This window comes from Clytia hemisphaerica, unplaced genomic scaffold, assembly GCF_902728285.1.
Source record: "Clytia hemisphaerica strain Z4C2 unplaced genomic scaffold, Clytia hemisphaerica genome assembly, whole genome shotgun sequence".
Classification (NCBI taxonomy): Eukaryota; Metazoa; Cnidaria; class Hydrozoa; order Leptothecata; family Clytiidae; genus Clytia; species Clytia hemisphaerica.
Genome location: NW_027103414.1, coordinates 2,422,092 through 2,437,352, shown reverse-complemented (window position 1 = coordinate 2,437,352; position 15,261 = coordinate 2,422,092). Strand labels below are relative to the sequence as shown.

The 15,261-nt window shown below is 35.9% G+C and overlaps 1 protein-coding gene across 2 annotated transcripts in view; it reads right to left on the bottom strand.

Moving 5' to 3' along the window:
* The window catches only part of LOC136797582 (uncharacterized protein MAL13P1.304-like), a 44,595-nt gene extending 29,351 nt beyond the window's left edge, over positions 1 to 15,244 (bottom strand). Inside the window, exon 1 of one of the 2 annotated variants that reach the window (XM_067054172.1) lies at positions 15,154 to 15,244. In XM_067054172.1, coding sequence (XP_066910273.1) covers positions 15,154 to 15,195 — 42 coding nt within the window. In that variant the 5' untranslated portion in view covers positions 15,196 to 15,244. Of the gene's footprint in view, positions 1 to 847; positions 1,583 to 15,153 lie in introns of those variants that run through there. The other variant, XM_067054168.1, reaches the window with a different exon arrangement.
* Positions 15,245 to 15,261: the final 17 nt, after the last annotated feature.

Genomic DNA, 15,261 nt, shown 5'->3' with positions numbered 1-15,261 from the left:
GGAAAATTATAACCGTTACGTTCTCATAAATTACTTTTCAAAGTGTTTATTTATGGATTTATCTAAGCGCATTTTGTTTTGAATTTCGTTTAACTTTCTTTTGTACCTTCCTGCTTTTCAGACGCTGGTAATATCAGACACACTTCCTTTTGGAGGTGGGCATATCCGAGATTAAAACCACATTCGTATATTTAAACGATTCCTAATTGTAAGAAATAATGCAGATACCTATGACCTAGTGACTTTAATCTTTGATTCTTAGTGCACTAAATTCTGAAGGAATAGAACCTTGAAGCTTTAAGAAAAATATTTCTATTTGAGAGATGAAAAACGTTGGATTTCAACAAGAAGATCTTAGTGATTTTAAATTTTAGATCCCCCGAAGGGTGCGCTAAATCCTGTTAGTAGGAAGTAAAACCTTGCAGCTTTATATCACGAGTTTTAAACCCATTATAACTTTTTAACAAGCAAATGAAAAATGTACTTTAGACAAACTGTTTACTTCTTATATTTAGGTGACATGTGACAAGAACCCGGAACTGAGAGACTTGAGGGTTTTTTGAGTGCTCAAATCCGGAAAAAATTTATTCAAAATATGTCGCACCGTGGTGAAAAACCACATCCTTTACGCGAAATTGGAAATCTTTACATAAACCATACTTGGTTCAATAAGACTTTGAAAAAATCGAGACGGGCACCAGCTGAAGACTTTATTTTTCCCTATTCCCTTTGGCCGAAATTACTCATATCATGAAAAAACCTTGTAAATATTCTCGGTTTTTAAGTGTGATACGAGAGAGAGTAACAACTCTAGTTTAAATGCAGTAAATTTAGAAAACGAACTTGCCTTCTGACTTTGCATGATTTCCTCTTCAAAATTGCGACTTTTGCGGTTCTTAGAGACGTCTATCGGGTTATCTTCAAAATGTTGGCTACGACGATTTAACGTCACTTCCGGATCTTTTCGACTGCGACGACGATTCCGAGGTGATTTCTTACTACGGAGATCTGATTTACGTCGTAATATGACGCTCCCTTCTTTCACCGGCTCGTCGCAATCAGACACATCGGCGTCGTTTTCAAGAGTTTCGTCATGTCGTTGTGACGTCATTTCTGTTAGTTCTTCTACCGGTATTGACGGAGGTTTTTCAATGTTTATTTTGATTTCACTTTGTTTAGTTGGCAAGTCAGAGTTGTGTTGTTTCTTAATGTCGGTGTTTGGTTTAGCATTTTGAGCCCTTCTTGGCAAAGCTAAAGGTGACAAAGAAATTTTGATTGATGGTTCTTGAAACTCGGTCACAAGAGTACCGTTATATTTCTCCGTCGTTAGTCCGACGACGGAATGATCTGGCGTTGATCTGGTGACGTTTAATCGGTCGACAGTACAACTTGATGTTCTTTTTAACGCATTCTTCTCAGCGTCATTGACAAGGTCTGGTCTGTTTTGGTTTTCGTGTGATTTTTTCTTCTTATGTCGTAAACTTCCATTTCGAGTGAATTTTAAAAACGAGGGCATTCTTAACTGTACAAGACCTCTTTAAATAGTGTTGGTTATGTTATATTCTTTCGGTGTTTATATTTTTCTGAATTCGAAAAAGAGAAAAAATGTTTGTAAAATACATGTAAACGATTCGTTTAAAATCTATATCCACAACCAACCACACAGTCCAAAAATATGTTTCGGTTTAAAGAATTCAAACCAACCACAAAGAAACAAACGAGGCTGCATGTTACACAACTTTACTTGACATAAGAACTGTCCTGCCTAAAATTCTGCGCGTCTAAAGAAAAGATTCCTTCGGGTTCTCTATACTCCATCGCTAAGACCACTATGCAAAAGCAAACTTAAAATCCCAGGACAGTGGTGTCATCCTTTTTTCGGTCATCAATTCTTCATGACTGTCATAGCAATTATTAATTTCACTCTCAAGGACAGATTTAGTCACGAATGTCTAATCTAGCCAAATTTATATCAATCAAACCTTATAGGGCTAAAAGAAATCAAATACTGCAAACTCTGTTTTCTCACTGGAACATGATCACTAAATATCGCTGTTAAACAGCGGCAAGACAGACTGACAGACAGATAGACAACTATGCAGCTGTTAATACCACTGTGATCGTCCAATAAACATTACCTAAAAAATCCAATTAATTTTCAACGACATTGAAAAACAAAAATACGCCTCGACTCCGTCAAAACAACTTCATTCACTAAAGCGTTGAATTTCTTCTTCTCTTTTATTTATCATTCAAGTTCCTCTTCCTAACAATCTAAAGCATCAAATTGAATCGATTTTTTCCACAAAAAAGGAATTTTACATAACCGGCATACTTTTGATTGAAAATGATCTTTTAAACTACAATGATACTTGCTTACATATACAACAAAATAGCTATATTTAATAAACGTAACAGGATAAAACGAATAGTTTAAGGATAGAAGGAAGGATGAAATCAGACAAATAATGTGCCACGTTTCATAATGAGTACGGCGAAAGAAAGAAAATGAAAGCCACGCTGTAACTTTTCGACATAAGCTGAGATTAAACATGAAGATATTCACGATCGTTACGTTTTGATTCATCGACTATAACTCAGTCCTACCCCTTATTGCGTTTTTTATGGAAATTTGTGGCGTGAGTTTAACCAAGTCAAAAGTCTTGCCTTTTAGCCCCTCCCTTTACAAACAATCTGTTAAAATTTCACTTTTCATAGACCAGTACCAACCAGTACTATTTGGTACAACTTAACTGCTACGTATTTCTAATTAAAGAACTTATGTAATAGACTAGACACAACTCCACTATCTTGACTATAGATTGCCATTTGAACAGTAGTTTGAGTGATTCTATCCATATTTGATACGAATAAAACCATTCGAGAAAAAAAGTTCAAAAATGATGAATTTGAATACTAGTCACTTCAAATCCTAAGCATCCACGTTCCCTCAAACTCGCCAACCATTAAACCATCAAACCATATGATCTATCGAGAAGTGAGTGCAATATGCAATGTGACACACGAATAACAAAACTCAATACACACAAATTGACAATTCTTTTTCTCCAGTGTGTTGTCATCCTTACTAACCGAGAGGGGTTGAACAAACAACAATTTTGACTAAGAAAAACATTACAAAAATTTCACTGCTGCAATATGGTTTAAAAAAAAATCTTATCATTCTTTCATAAGCAACTTTGCAATAACTGATGAGTTTATTACATCATTATAAATATGCCAATTACAGCCTCCAAAAATGCTAGAAATGCATAGGCTAAATCACTAATCAAATCTAAAAATTTTCGAAAAAACATGCGAATTCCATGGTGAAGAACACATAATTATCATGGGCAACAAAATGTGTACAAAGACCCGAATGAACAAAGAAGGCTTTCAGTGAGTTTCTTATATGATCACAAAGAATTTATGAGGTTTTATTGACATTTTAAGGGACTATGATTTGTTTTTCTTATGATAATGGATTTGATGATGCGCGGTGAATCGAGCCTAGGCAAAGTTTGATCCCATCGCAAACAAATTAAATTCTCTACTCTAAATTTGACAGTTTTAAAAATTGAGCTTTTACAATCTGGAGAATATAGTGACGTCGAGTGACTTTCATCAATTAAGTCCATGCTTTCGTCAACCTCTCAAAGCCCTGAGTCATCTACTCGTAAAAATGATTAGAGAAATAGTAAAATTACAAAAATCTAACTGGAGAAGAGAGACAACTATCTTAAAAAACTAAAGATCTTGACGCCAGTAAAGCTAGAAACTCGTGGCGTTCACAAAAAAGATCACTTTGCACAAACGATAATGAAAAAGTCTAAGAGGAATCGAACAACAGATTTCTCAATCTCCGATCCCGGGAGCCGGGCCATAAGGGTCTCTTTTTCAACACTCGAAAGTCTCTTAAAGGGGTACAAGTTTTTGTAAGGGTCCAAAAATCCGCAAATTTCCGCTCTCGAAGGGTCGTGATTTTCCAAAATTTGGACCAAAATCGAGTGAAAATCGACAAAAATTTGCGAAAAGTCTCTCTAGGGGTCCCAAAAACGCCAATTCTTACTCTCTCTAAGGATCGACTTTTGATTTTTGGCTCGGAAATACCCGTCACTTCGCAAACTAAGTACCCCACGGGTCTCCAATTGTCAATTTTTAAAGATAAGGAAGAATTGAAGGGGCAATTTGTATCAACTAATTGGTACTCTTATATCTTATACTCACTAGGCAAAACAAATATGTCCATGTTTAATTTAATTATCCCCCCCTAACCTGATAGCAGCTGTGGAGTTTTCTTAACGCGACACGCTGAAGCTCTAAAGATCGCTAAAAACTATATAAAAAACTGTATATTTTCGCCCACGTCTTTAGAGCTTCAGTGTACTGGGCCAGAAAATACACGATCTGTCATCAGGTTACCCCCCCCCCTTGACTTAACAAATAAAGTACAGAGTTGGGTTAAATATTAGCCTAATTGAATTCTCTATTTAGTTTTAAAAAGGTAAAACTTACTCCAGTGGTTTCAAAGAATAACACTTAATTACATAGTGAATAAATGCAAAATGCCGAAATTTATCATAAAATTGCTCAGATCCTTGTTGCTCAGAATTCACCCAACAATCAGACTGTAAATAATGAATTTTGAAAATCCAAAAATAGTTTAATTTGCTATTTTTGCAAATCTTCCAAATGCTAGAGATAAAACCTCCGGACCTCAGTACATTAGACAAGAAATATCAAAATGAAATTTCTACTTTTAGGTCACATCATTTCAACCAATACTTTAAACTTATGCAGATCAAAGACATTAATGTCTTCTTAAACTCTTTAAGTTGACATATTTGGTAATCAATACGCAAAGAAAGTGAAGGCACTTATGAAACGCTGCTGATGCTATAATTCCACAACAAAAAGCAGACGAAATTGACCCCCTATTAAGAATGGATAGTTTGTTGCACTGTTTCACGATTCAGTGATCAGTAGCGTGGTTTCAGGGGGCAGGGAGGGCAGCCCCCCCCCCCCCACTTATGCAGATCAAAGCAAAGACTTTGATCAAAGACATTAATGTCTTCTTAAACTCTTTAAGTTGACATATTCAGTAATCAATACGCAAAGAAAGTGAGGGCATTTATGAAAGGCTGCTGATGCTATAATTCCAAAACAAAAAGCAGACGAAATTGACCCCCTATTAAGAATGGATAGTTTGTTGCACTGTTTCACGATTCAGTGATCAGTAGCGTGGTTTCAGGGGGCAGGGAGGGCAGCCCCCCCCCCACTTATGCAGATCAAAGACATTAATGTCTTCTTAAACTCTTTAAGTTGACATATTCAGTAATCAATACGCAAAGAAAGTGAGGGCATTTATGAAAGGCTGCTGATGCTATAATTCCAAAACAAAAAGCAGACGAAATTGACCCCCTATTTAGAATGGATAGTTTGTTGCACTGTGTCACGATTCAGTGATCAGTAGCGTGGTTTCAGGGGGCAGGGAGGGCAGTCCCCCCCCCCCCAGTGGCTGATTCTTTTGGGGGGACACCGAAAGACAAAGGGCACAAAAAGACGGCTCTTACTACTAATTTCGGTGCTCTTTTGCTTGTTTACACCTTAGAATTATCAGTTTTCGAGCAAAAAGAGAGATAACACCCAAAGATTTCCCAGATTTGTTACACCCATCACGTTACTATCAGTGATGTATAAGTGAAATATAATAAAGGATAGAGGGAAAAGGTTTTTGCCGAAAAGTTATTGCAGTGCTTATAGCACAATTTCAAGAGGCAATGCTGTAGATATTCTAATATTGTGTCAAAGCTAAGCCACAGTAAACATTAAATCTAAGCAACTGGCCAAAACCCTAAGTCACTTTGGATTATAAAATAAATCTTTCAAAATTGAATGGCTGTTTGAATTATTTGCACAAAATGCTGGTCTTTAGACGTGGGTTGAGTTGAGCAACTTGCTGCCAAAATGGTGTTGTTTCAACATTCATCTAACGTTTTTTGGATACTAGATTTTGGGGAGATACTACGTAGGGAGCAGATAGCTGTACCACCGTTTGTTTTCTTTTAATTTTCTGATGCATTTTCATCCAACTAAAACCGTCCCAGTCCATTTTTTGCACCTATAGACAATAGAAAAATGTGGTAAAAAAGGACTGGGACGGTTTGTGTATAATATACGTGTAATGTTTACATATTATTTAGAATGTAAATTTCGAAGGCTCCCATAGCCGTTAATTAAGGCTGATTCAGGGGGTATCTAAAGTCTCATTTAAAACTTTCGCATAATATTTGAAATGAAAATATCACGTGATAAGAATGAATTGAAATTCAAACTGTCAAAAAATGTCAAGATAAGAAGCTTTTCCAGAAAAAAAAAGGTGCTGGCTTAAAGACTTTCCATGACGTCAGAAAGATAAACCCAGAATTTCAAACAAGGGGTGAACAAGTTACTTTGATAACACAGAAAACCTGTCACATGACGTGAACATTTGAACTTTTTCCGGGCTAAATATTTTGCAACAGCGTAACAAAGTTATAAAGCAGCTTATCTATTTATGATAAAACCAGTGACCTGGCTGGGTACCAAAAACAGTTCTTATTTTGGATTCCAAAGTTACTGTACTGAAATCCGAATCGTCTAATTGTATCCTAGAATCCGGATCTTGAAGGATCCTCCCTGCAAGTGGACATTCGATTCACGCAGCCACGCAATTTTTTTTTCCAAATTCACGCATGCACGCAACTTTTTTTCGAAATTGACGCAATTTCTGTTCACGCAAAGTTTTTCCAATTCACGCCTTCACGCAGCTTTTTTTTAATATTAACGCATTCACGAAAGTGAAAAATCCCATCCACATATCCACACAAATCACTGGGGCCCTTGAACTAGTAGTTGTATTTAAGTTTTTGACCACAGTCGAGGGCGATCTAAAGTCTCCTTTTCCTTAGTTGTCTATCAGAAGGTAGGGGCGGGGCCACTTCTCTGACCTGTCTCTTTAGTTTTTAAGTATATCAAGCAGAAAGGCATCATGTGTCAAGTACCATTTTGGCACTGATGCCCCGACTGGGGGACAGAACCACAACATTAACACCGTAGCCGGATGTTTACCCTTTATGCTACGCAGTAATAGTTGTAGTTTGAAGTGACTATCCTGGAAATGAAGTAATTAAGCCCTTTTCATTCAGTGAACTTTCACTAAACGATCAGGGCGATCTCATATAGCTTTCCAAAATTTTTACATCGGAATCTACATCACTTTGCTACAAATAAAAGACACTTACCTGTATCGATTCAGCATCTTTTAACGCAGAATTCATCTTCATAAAAATCTTTCCGATTCAAAAAATTCCAAAACAAAATCCACGAGTATCAAAAATTATACAATGTCCTTCTTCTAAGTCAATTGATTATATCTGAATTTTGAAAGATTGAAATCCCATGAAATATATAATTCGTTGATGATGTCAAACACTTATTTCCTGCATTGCATTGCATATCTACGCACCAAATATAATAATATTGCGTCATAAGCAACTCATTCATTACGTAATGTTGCCATAGAGTGAGTGTATCTAAATTTAGATTTCAAAATTTAAGACATTGACGGTTTGTAGAACTGCAACATGATAAAATTCAGATACATAATACTCGATGACAAAGGTCCATGCAGGATTACATGTTTATGGAATCGCAAAGCAAATTGAAAAGAAAAAGGAAGGGAAGCATTATTCATAGTGCACCTATCCTATACTTTATTTTTCCTAGAGTCTGGCTATGCTCTTATACACCTCTATGTCAAAGACCCGGTGGGACCCCCGCCCAATTGACTTTTTCTTCATCCTCTAATTGAAAATCCAATGGGAAATATATTGTTCTCAAAGCAATAGAGTTTTAGACCTTAGAACTATAGTATTTCTGTCTCTATTGGGATTTCAATAGAATTTTCCTTCGAGACTTTCCACCGAGTGAAACAGGGGTGTTTTTTTGCTAATTTTTCTTCTATTCTATCTCTGAAGGGCAGTTGTTTATTTGACCTATTTGAGATGGATTGTTCGAACACGTTCAAACAACTTATAAGCACGTAAGCGTGTTGCTAGTTTGCGTAATTCAGATGCTTGGATACGTTGTCGAGCTTTGTTTTACGTAATTAAAACAAACAAACAAACACCTTATAAGACGTTTTGATAATGTCAAACTTAAACTTCTAATAACGAGTTGCCAATCTTATACAAAAAATGTGATTATTTTGGCTGAAAAAAATGATTATTTTGGACGAAGATTTGCTATATCAAATAGCTTGACCTAGTTAGGGTCATTCTGATATTTCTTATCTGAATCTGGATTTCAAACGAATTTCAAAACAGTTTCGTTTGTATTTGTTGGATCTTTAATGGTCAGCCCATTAGAATTTTTTTGGCTACACGATGTTGAGTAGGCAACAAATTTTATATGCAAAACTCCTCTAGAATTAAAGCTGAGAGGAAAAAAATTCCTTAGAAATTAATTTTCGGATACCCTCCCTGACATATAATAGGATAGGCTAATGGACGCAGGTGGCAAATTGCAATGAAATGAATCAGACATCTGTAACTGAGTGTACCAATATAGAAAGCGCCGCAGAGATTTAATTTCATTTCAGCTTGTTAAAAGTAAACCCAAAGCTGTTTCCAAATGAGTGGTAGATCATCATCATCATCATTATTCGACCGCGGTCGAAGATGATGGATTCCATCCTCTGGCACCAAGAATCGCAGACTGGCAGTCTCCAGGTCACTATAATGAAGTCCAGTGTCCCTGCTGACTGCGTCAGTAAAAGATAACTTTCTCGATCTTTGAACCAACCGGTATATCTCCTATATAAGAAACTTTTTTCGCTAGAGGATGAGCAGAAGCCTAGTAAGAGAGAGGAGATGAGTTCTGTGGACGCACGAAGGCAATGACTAGCAAACTGAACACGCCTAGCCTTTAAGATGGTTGAGATAGGCTTAAGCAAACCATAGATGGTGAAAAAGGTGATATATAGTGTTAGCAGAAATGTGACGATGTTTAGAAACAGAAAGATCATGATTAAAGTCACGTGGTAGTCATCTGATGCGAATCTGAGTCAAATCCACATTCACGGTGCGATGACAGTTCAAAATGGTCAGCTGTCAAAATGGTCAGCAATTGTCAGCTCTGGTATTACCGGATTATAAACCTTTTCGACTGTAGCCGCCAATTTCCGCGCGGGCATTTTTATCCAACTAAAACCGTCCCAGTCCATTCTTTGCATCTATAGACAATAGAAAAATGTGAAATAAGGACTGGGACGGTTTTAGTGGGATGAAGCGGACAAAAAAATGCCCGCGCAGCAATTGGCGGCTACGGTCGAAAAGGTGTACATAGGAAAACTAAAACCTAAACACAACTTAAGTCTGTCCAAATAGTGGTCCCTACATCGCAATGAAAACGGAAAAAGTATACTCGGTTTTCAGCAAAGGGACATATCTTTATGAACATGAAAATGACGAGCTTACCCGATAATACATTGACGACATTGTCCACCAATCAGAAATTACTTGTTCTTCCTGATCTCAATTATTGATTTTCCTTTTTCCTCGTGTCAAATATCCTTTCTCAAGTATATCAAAGATGGATTTAATCTTCAATATCTTGACAGCTTAATCAAAAAAGTTTCCAAAGTACAGTAGCTGGATCAACCAAATTCATAAATCTCATCAGATTTTGCGAACTCAAAGTAAAAATTTTGTTCTCTACTGTTTGCAGAACTCCGAAGTTTTCTGAAAATACGTCTTAACACGGATTGGTAGTATTCAAATATTTAAGAGAGATAGCAACAAGAATGAAAAAAGGAGAAAAGGGGACATAACAATGAGATCGAAATTGCTAGAATTATCTAAACATCCGTAACGCGGAAATGCAACCATTAAGATAACCCCGTATACCAGTCATATCCGGTCAAACATCAGTAGATTGACTGAAAGAGTTGTTGAAATGCGCCCACATGGTGGTATGGAAAGCTTTTTTAACTGGTTTTTGATTGCTTCATTTAAAATGTTTTATTTTTTTCTTCTTCTGCTTTCGTCCTTACTTAAATTAAAGTAGTTACGATCATTGATTTTCTAAATGGAGTATAATGTTGGTTGAAAACAACTATTCTACTGATTTTAGAGCAAGATAGTCGTTTCAAAGACCAGTCAAATTCTTCTACTCTCAGGGAAACTACAAGTAAAGACGCTTAAACGACTTGATATAACGTCCCAAGGATATTATGCTAGCTGCTGATCTAAAGGAAGGTTTTAAATTAAAGATGGAGAGCATTACTGTTGAAATTCCCTTATATACAAATAAAAACTCTCTGTCATAAGTTCCGAGCCTCCCTTTGTTTTGCTGTTAAAGAGATAAAAGGTGTTTTGAAGTTTCGTGCCGACAGGCTAGGAGACAAGCAGCATTCGTCCTACGCTCACATAAATAGGTGTCAAGCTACTAACTGGCACCATGCAGTTCCAACTTCTTTTGATACGGAAATCTCAACGTTTTGCAACGGAAATCAGGAATTTCCGTAACTCGTGGAAAAATGCAAGATTTTACAGACTAAATGTAAACATTACAATACAGTAACAAAACGCAAACAACTATTCCGAATCGGGCTTGTGTTTAAGTAATAGCACAGGTTTCAAACAACTCTGTTGATCTAGCACAAATGAATAAAGAGCAGTAACAAAATGCAAACAACTTTCACAAATTGAACTTGTGTTTAAGTAATCGAAACAAATTTTAACCACTGACCTTTAAAAGCCCTAGACATAGTTTCTCGACCAGTTCAAGCAAAATATCCTGATCTGAGTTTTTCGAAAATGGTAACCTACTCTCGGGTACCTAATAAGCGTCCCCCTGCAAATCAATTTTTCAAAAAAATTTTCGACCCAGGACATTAGTCTTATTCCAGCCTCTCCCTTCACTTATTAACTTTTGGGAAAATGTTTTTGAAAGTTCCCCCTTTTGCCCTAATTCTGCTGTATTAGCCTCCTTTTCAAAACCTTTTTATAAGGTTTATATAATTTTCCCTTTTATTTACTTTTGGTACTCGGAAAGCTTGTATTTAGATTCGTAGTTGCTACATATAGGTATCCTATTGTCTAATTTTATTATAAAATCAAACCCATTCGTACTGATATAAATCAACACTCGACATTAATGTTATAAGGTAAGGAAGCGATGATGATACTTTCAACTGGACCGTTATAACGGGAATGAAATTTCCTGCATTTCCTGCTAAATGTATTATAATTTATTACAAGATTTATGGAATGTATTAGACATACCAGAGTATTATGTTAATTCTAAGTTTATGACTTCCTGAACGTAAAGCCAATCGTGACATTTGACCCTTTCATATTGAAAGGTCCTAAAACTTGGTGTATCATTGAAGGCCGCAAAATACGTAATAGTTATCGGACAGTTACGAGTACAATATGAGAAATATTTTACGAGTTCCGAGATTTTTCCGCACAATATTTTCCGAGCCTTTAGGCGAGGAAAATATACGGAAATCCGGAACGAGTGAAATATTTCCATATTGTACGAGCAAATGTCTGATAACTAGTTTATCGGTGAGTTAAAAAATGCACTTTCTGTGTTGGAGGACACTTTTGTAGCAAAGTGACGTTAGATTGCTTCTACCGCTACAATGCAACAGCATCTTTTCGTCAATTTATATTTTTACATGTAAAATACAAGATTATATTGTACTCTTTTTAACTAATCAGATTGCAGATATTTTTTGGATCGCCGATAATGTTGGTTAATCACATGAAAATATCAAATTGGACATTTAAGATGTGTGACCTATTGAGCGTCAGATAAGATATTAAAGATTACTTTACTTGATTTTCACGATTTAGTGCACTGTTAAGGCCGACTGGAGAAAAAGCTAAAGCAGACGAGTAAGAAAAGCGGGTTAAATACAAAATTTTGGGGCAAATTTCTACGAAAATCGACAAAAGAAATAAATGTGTATGTGAAATAAATTTGAAAAAAGTGGATTATCCCGTTTTACTTAGCCCTACATTTTAAGGTCCCAAAATTGGATGTCAATTTTATTCTTTTCCAAACTGTCAAATGCCCCCCTGGGACTCTAATAAATGTTTAAAAAATATATACAATACAAACATTCATTCCAAATAGAACAAGGTAATTCTGAAACTAACAAAATAATAATGACCTTAGAATAATAAGCCAAATAGAATGTGATCACTTTTAATTTCAAGTAATATCCGGGAAACCTGACTGGCTACATTTCAAAAGATTTATCGTGACATTATAATGGCATTTCCTTCGAACAGCCATTATCATTTAAAATTAATACTTATGAATGTAACGGTATTAATAATATTTTTTGACTTCCGGTTTGAAAGATATTGAAGAGTGCAAGAGGAAGCCAATCAAATGACTTTATTATTTATATCAATGGCTGTGCCAACTTTACAAGCACTAGCCCCCTTCCAGTCTTCCCTAGACGCGGCCCTAAAGATACGTTTTATGTTCTTTCAGACGTGATGTTTGATATTTCTACAAATAACAGATGCTACCTAGAACTTGTCCAAGCCTTTTCAAGCATGGTTTATCTTTGATAATCATAACTTCCACGAACCAAAAGGTCTCAAAAGTTTAAATATAGAAAACAAGTATCAGCTTATCTGAAAAAAAAGGATTTCCTGTTTGATGGATTTTGATCAGTATTCTTTTTGTTTAAAAATTGTAGCTTAATGACTCCTTTAATGACTCGAAACAAGGCTCTATCGATAAAGGACGCCAAACAAGTTATCTGCCAAGTTTCGAATGAGATTTTAAAATAGAAACATTCCTAACAAAGGATCCCATAAATCATCTAAATTTATACCGGTTCTTTACTGAAAATGGTTGCGTTTGTATATGCTGAATTCTGCGGGATTCTGCGCAAGTTTGGAGGGAGATATAACATAGCCATTAAAATAAAGGCTAAGGTTTAACAAGGCCGCAATTAAACCCCCTTGGAATAGATTTCTGCATATATTATGCAATAAGATTCCAAACTCGAACCCAGTCCATTATCGCTGTACCCCGTACATTATTAAAATCAATAAAAGTGGTGCAAGTTGCACTTGGAACGAGATCGGGAAATTTCTATGGATACATTGGCAACCATTTTAACAAACAATTGTTCTCTCATCTCTTTCAAGCGATAAAATTCACCATTTGAGAGTAGGGACTTGGTTCACTTCTTAACGGAAATTTAGGCGGAGATGTCTTTTCTACCTATCCTGTACCTGTGCAGTCTGCACCAGTACTTTGTACTTGTAAGTCATATTTTGAAAAGTGAAAATTGAAAAGTGTTGAATAAAGAACAGATTTTTCTACTAACCTTCATAACTTGAAAGGGAAAAATCAAATAAGTAATAGTCGCATTCTTTTTCACCGCTCAACACACTTCATAACTTGAAAGAATGTAAAAGCCAAAGAAAATGAAATTTGAAAAAATGACCTACTATGCGATAGACTTGAAACTTCATTCCGAAAAAATATCGGGTTGGGTTGTCGTCCAGAAAATCAACCATTATCTTCTTCTTTCAAAAATGCAGAAAATGATAAAAGCTATTGCTCAAAAGAACCTTGATTTGATGTCCTTTTCCTGGTTTAGTTTGAAGCAGTGTAACTGTGAACAATTTAAGCGCAGTGTAAAAATACCTTTCAGAGACGTGCAGAAACGAAATTTATAAAAACGAAAATAAAAAAATGAAACCACAATTCTGAAGTGTTTTAAGTCGTTCTTTACGTCAGTAAGAGTACCCAAAAGACAAAAGTTTAGGCCCACGCTACACTAGAAGGACCTTATTAAAGTACTGAATATTACAGTACTATGTATTCAGTTTTTTTGGTATTTCATCAGTGTTGTGAGAACAGGCTCTTAACACCTAACGTCAAATGGAATATCTATAAATAGGTGCTCTTAAGTTAAAGCCTAGACTTATTTGGGATTATTGTGTGGATTTTCATCAGTTCCACTAGACGAAAAGCTGAAATTCCTATTTGACAGAGCATGGTGCCAAAGAGTATTGTGTAAGATTTGAAATACCAAGAATGCCTACTCAAAAACAAAAACAACAAAATCTTACCCCTCTATTTCAAGTCAGTAAACTTTTGCTTGGACTCGATTGTTCTCTCTTACTTGAAAAACATCCTTTAAACCTTCTTTAAGAACTTTAATCTATTGATTTTATATAGGAACTGAAAGGGGTTGCAACTGGTTAAATTCAAAGTTTCAAAGGCGATATGAATTTGCATCATATAACCGGGAGTTCCAATAGCAGAAAGCATCATTTCTCATCGAATTTGAAATTCCCTGTGTTTGGTTTTTATGAAGAAATTGAGAAATTGCTTTTCGGAGAACTTTTGTGTTGCATTTTATACTGTCCATGAATGAGGTACATAAAAAGGATAGACCTGTGCTTTATTTATCAGGAAAATATTTCGTTTTAAAATTTTTTCCCCGCGGTGAATATCTCGAAAAACTGAAATTTGAAATAGTTGAGGTTCGTATAATCGAGTGATTTTTAACTAGAGTTAGGTAAGCAAATCCCAGAACTAAGTAGAAAACCAATGCCAAACAAATAAGGCTCAAATAACCAGAATTCTACTGTAATTCGGTCTTGGTCAAAGTTGAAAGAAAAAAAACACGTGTTATGAAAATAATGAAGACGTTTGCTATCAGAAAACAACAGCAAATGCCAGTCGCACTTTAATACCCAACCTCTGAACTAATAAATTAACAGACTAGTTTGCTAGTCTACCAACACGCTAAATCTTTGAAGTGCGGAACTTCGTTGGACCGTGCTAGGGTATTTTGCAGGAACAGTATCCTATTCGGGTCAAACTGTGATTTTGAGCCTTGCTAAAATAGTATAAAGTCGTACCCGACTAGATTGTTGGTTATGCATCAAATTTATTTTGAATTTCTCTCACATATGGTGATGGGATATTGACCGACTCCAGAGCTTTGGTTAGGTGGCCACTAATATCAGATAGCGTGTAGAATAAAAACAGACACAACAGGGAGTGTTAAGCAGACAGAGCCAAAAGAAGTGTAAAAGATTTTAACAATTAAAGACTTACGGTGGCCGATCGTTGCCGTTTGTAAAATCGATTTTCTTCCATTTTCGTCGTTAAAATATTGTTTCTTTAGTGTGTCACGAACTGGCCAGCAGTTGTTGTTTTCAGAAG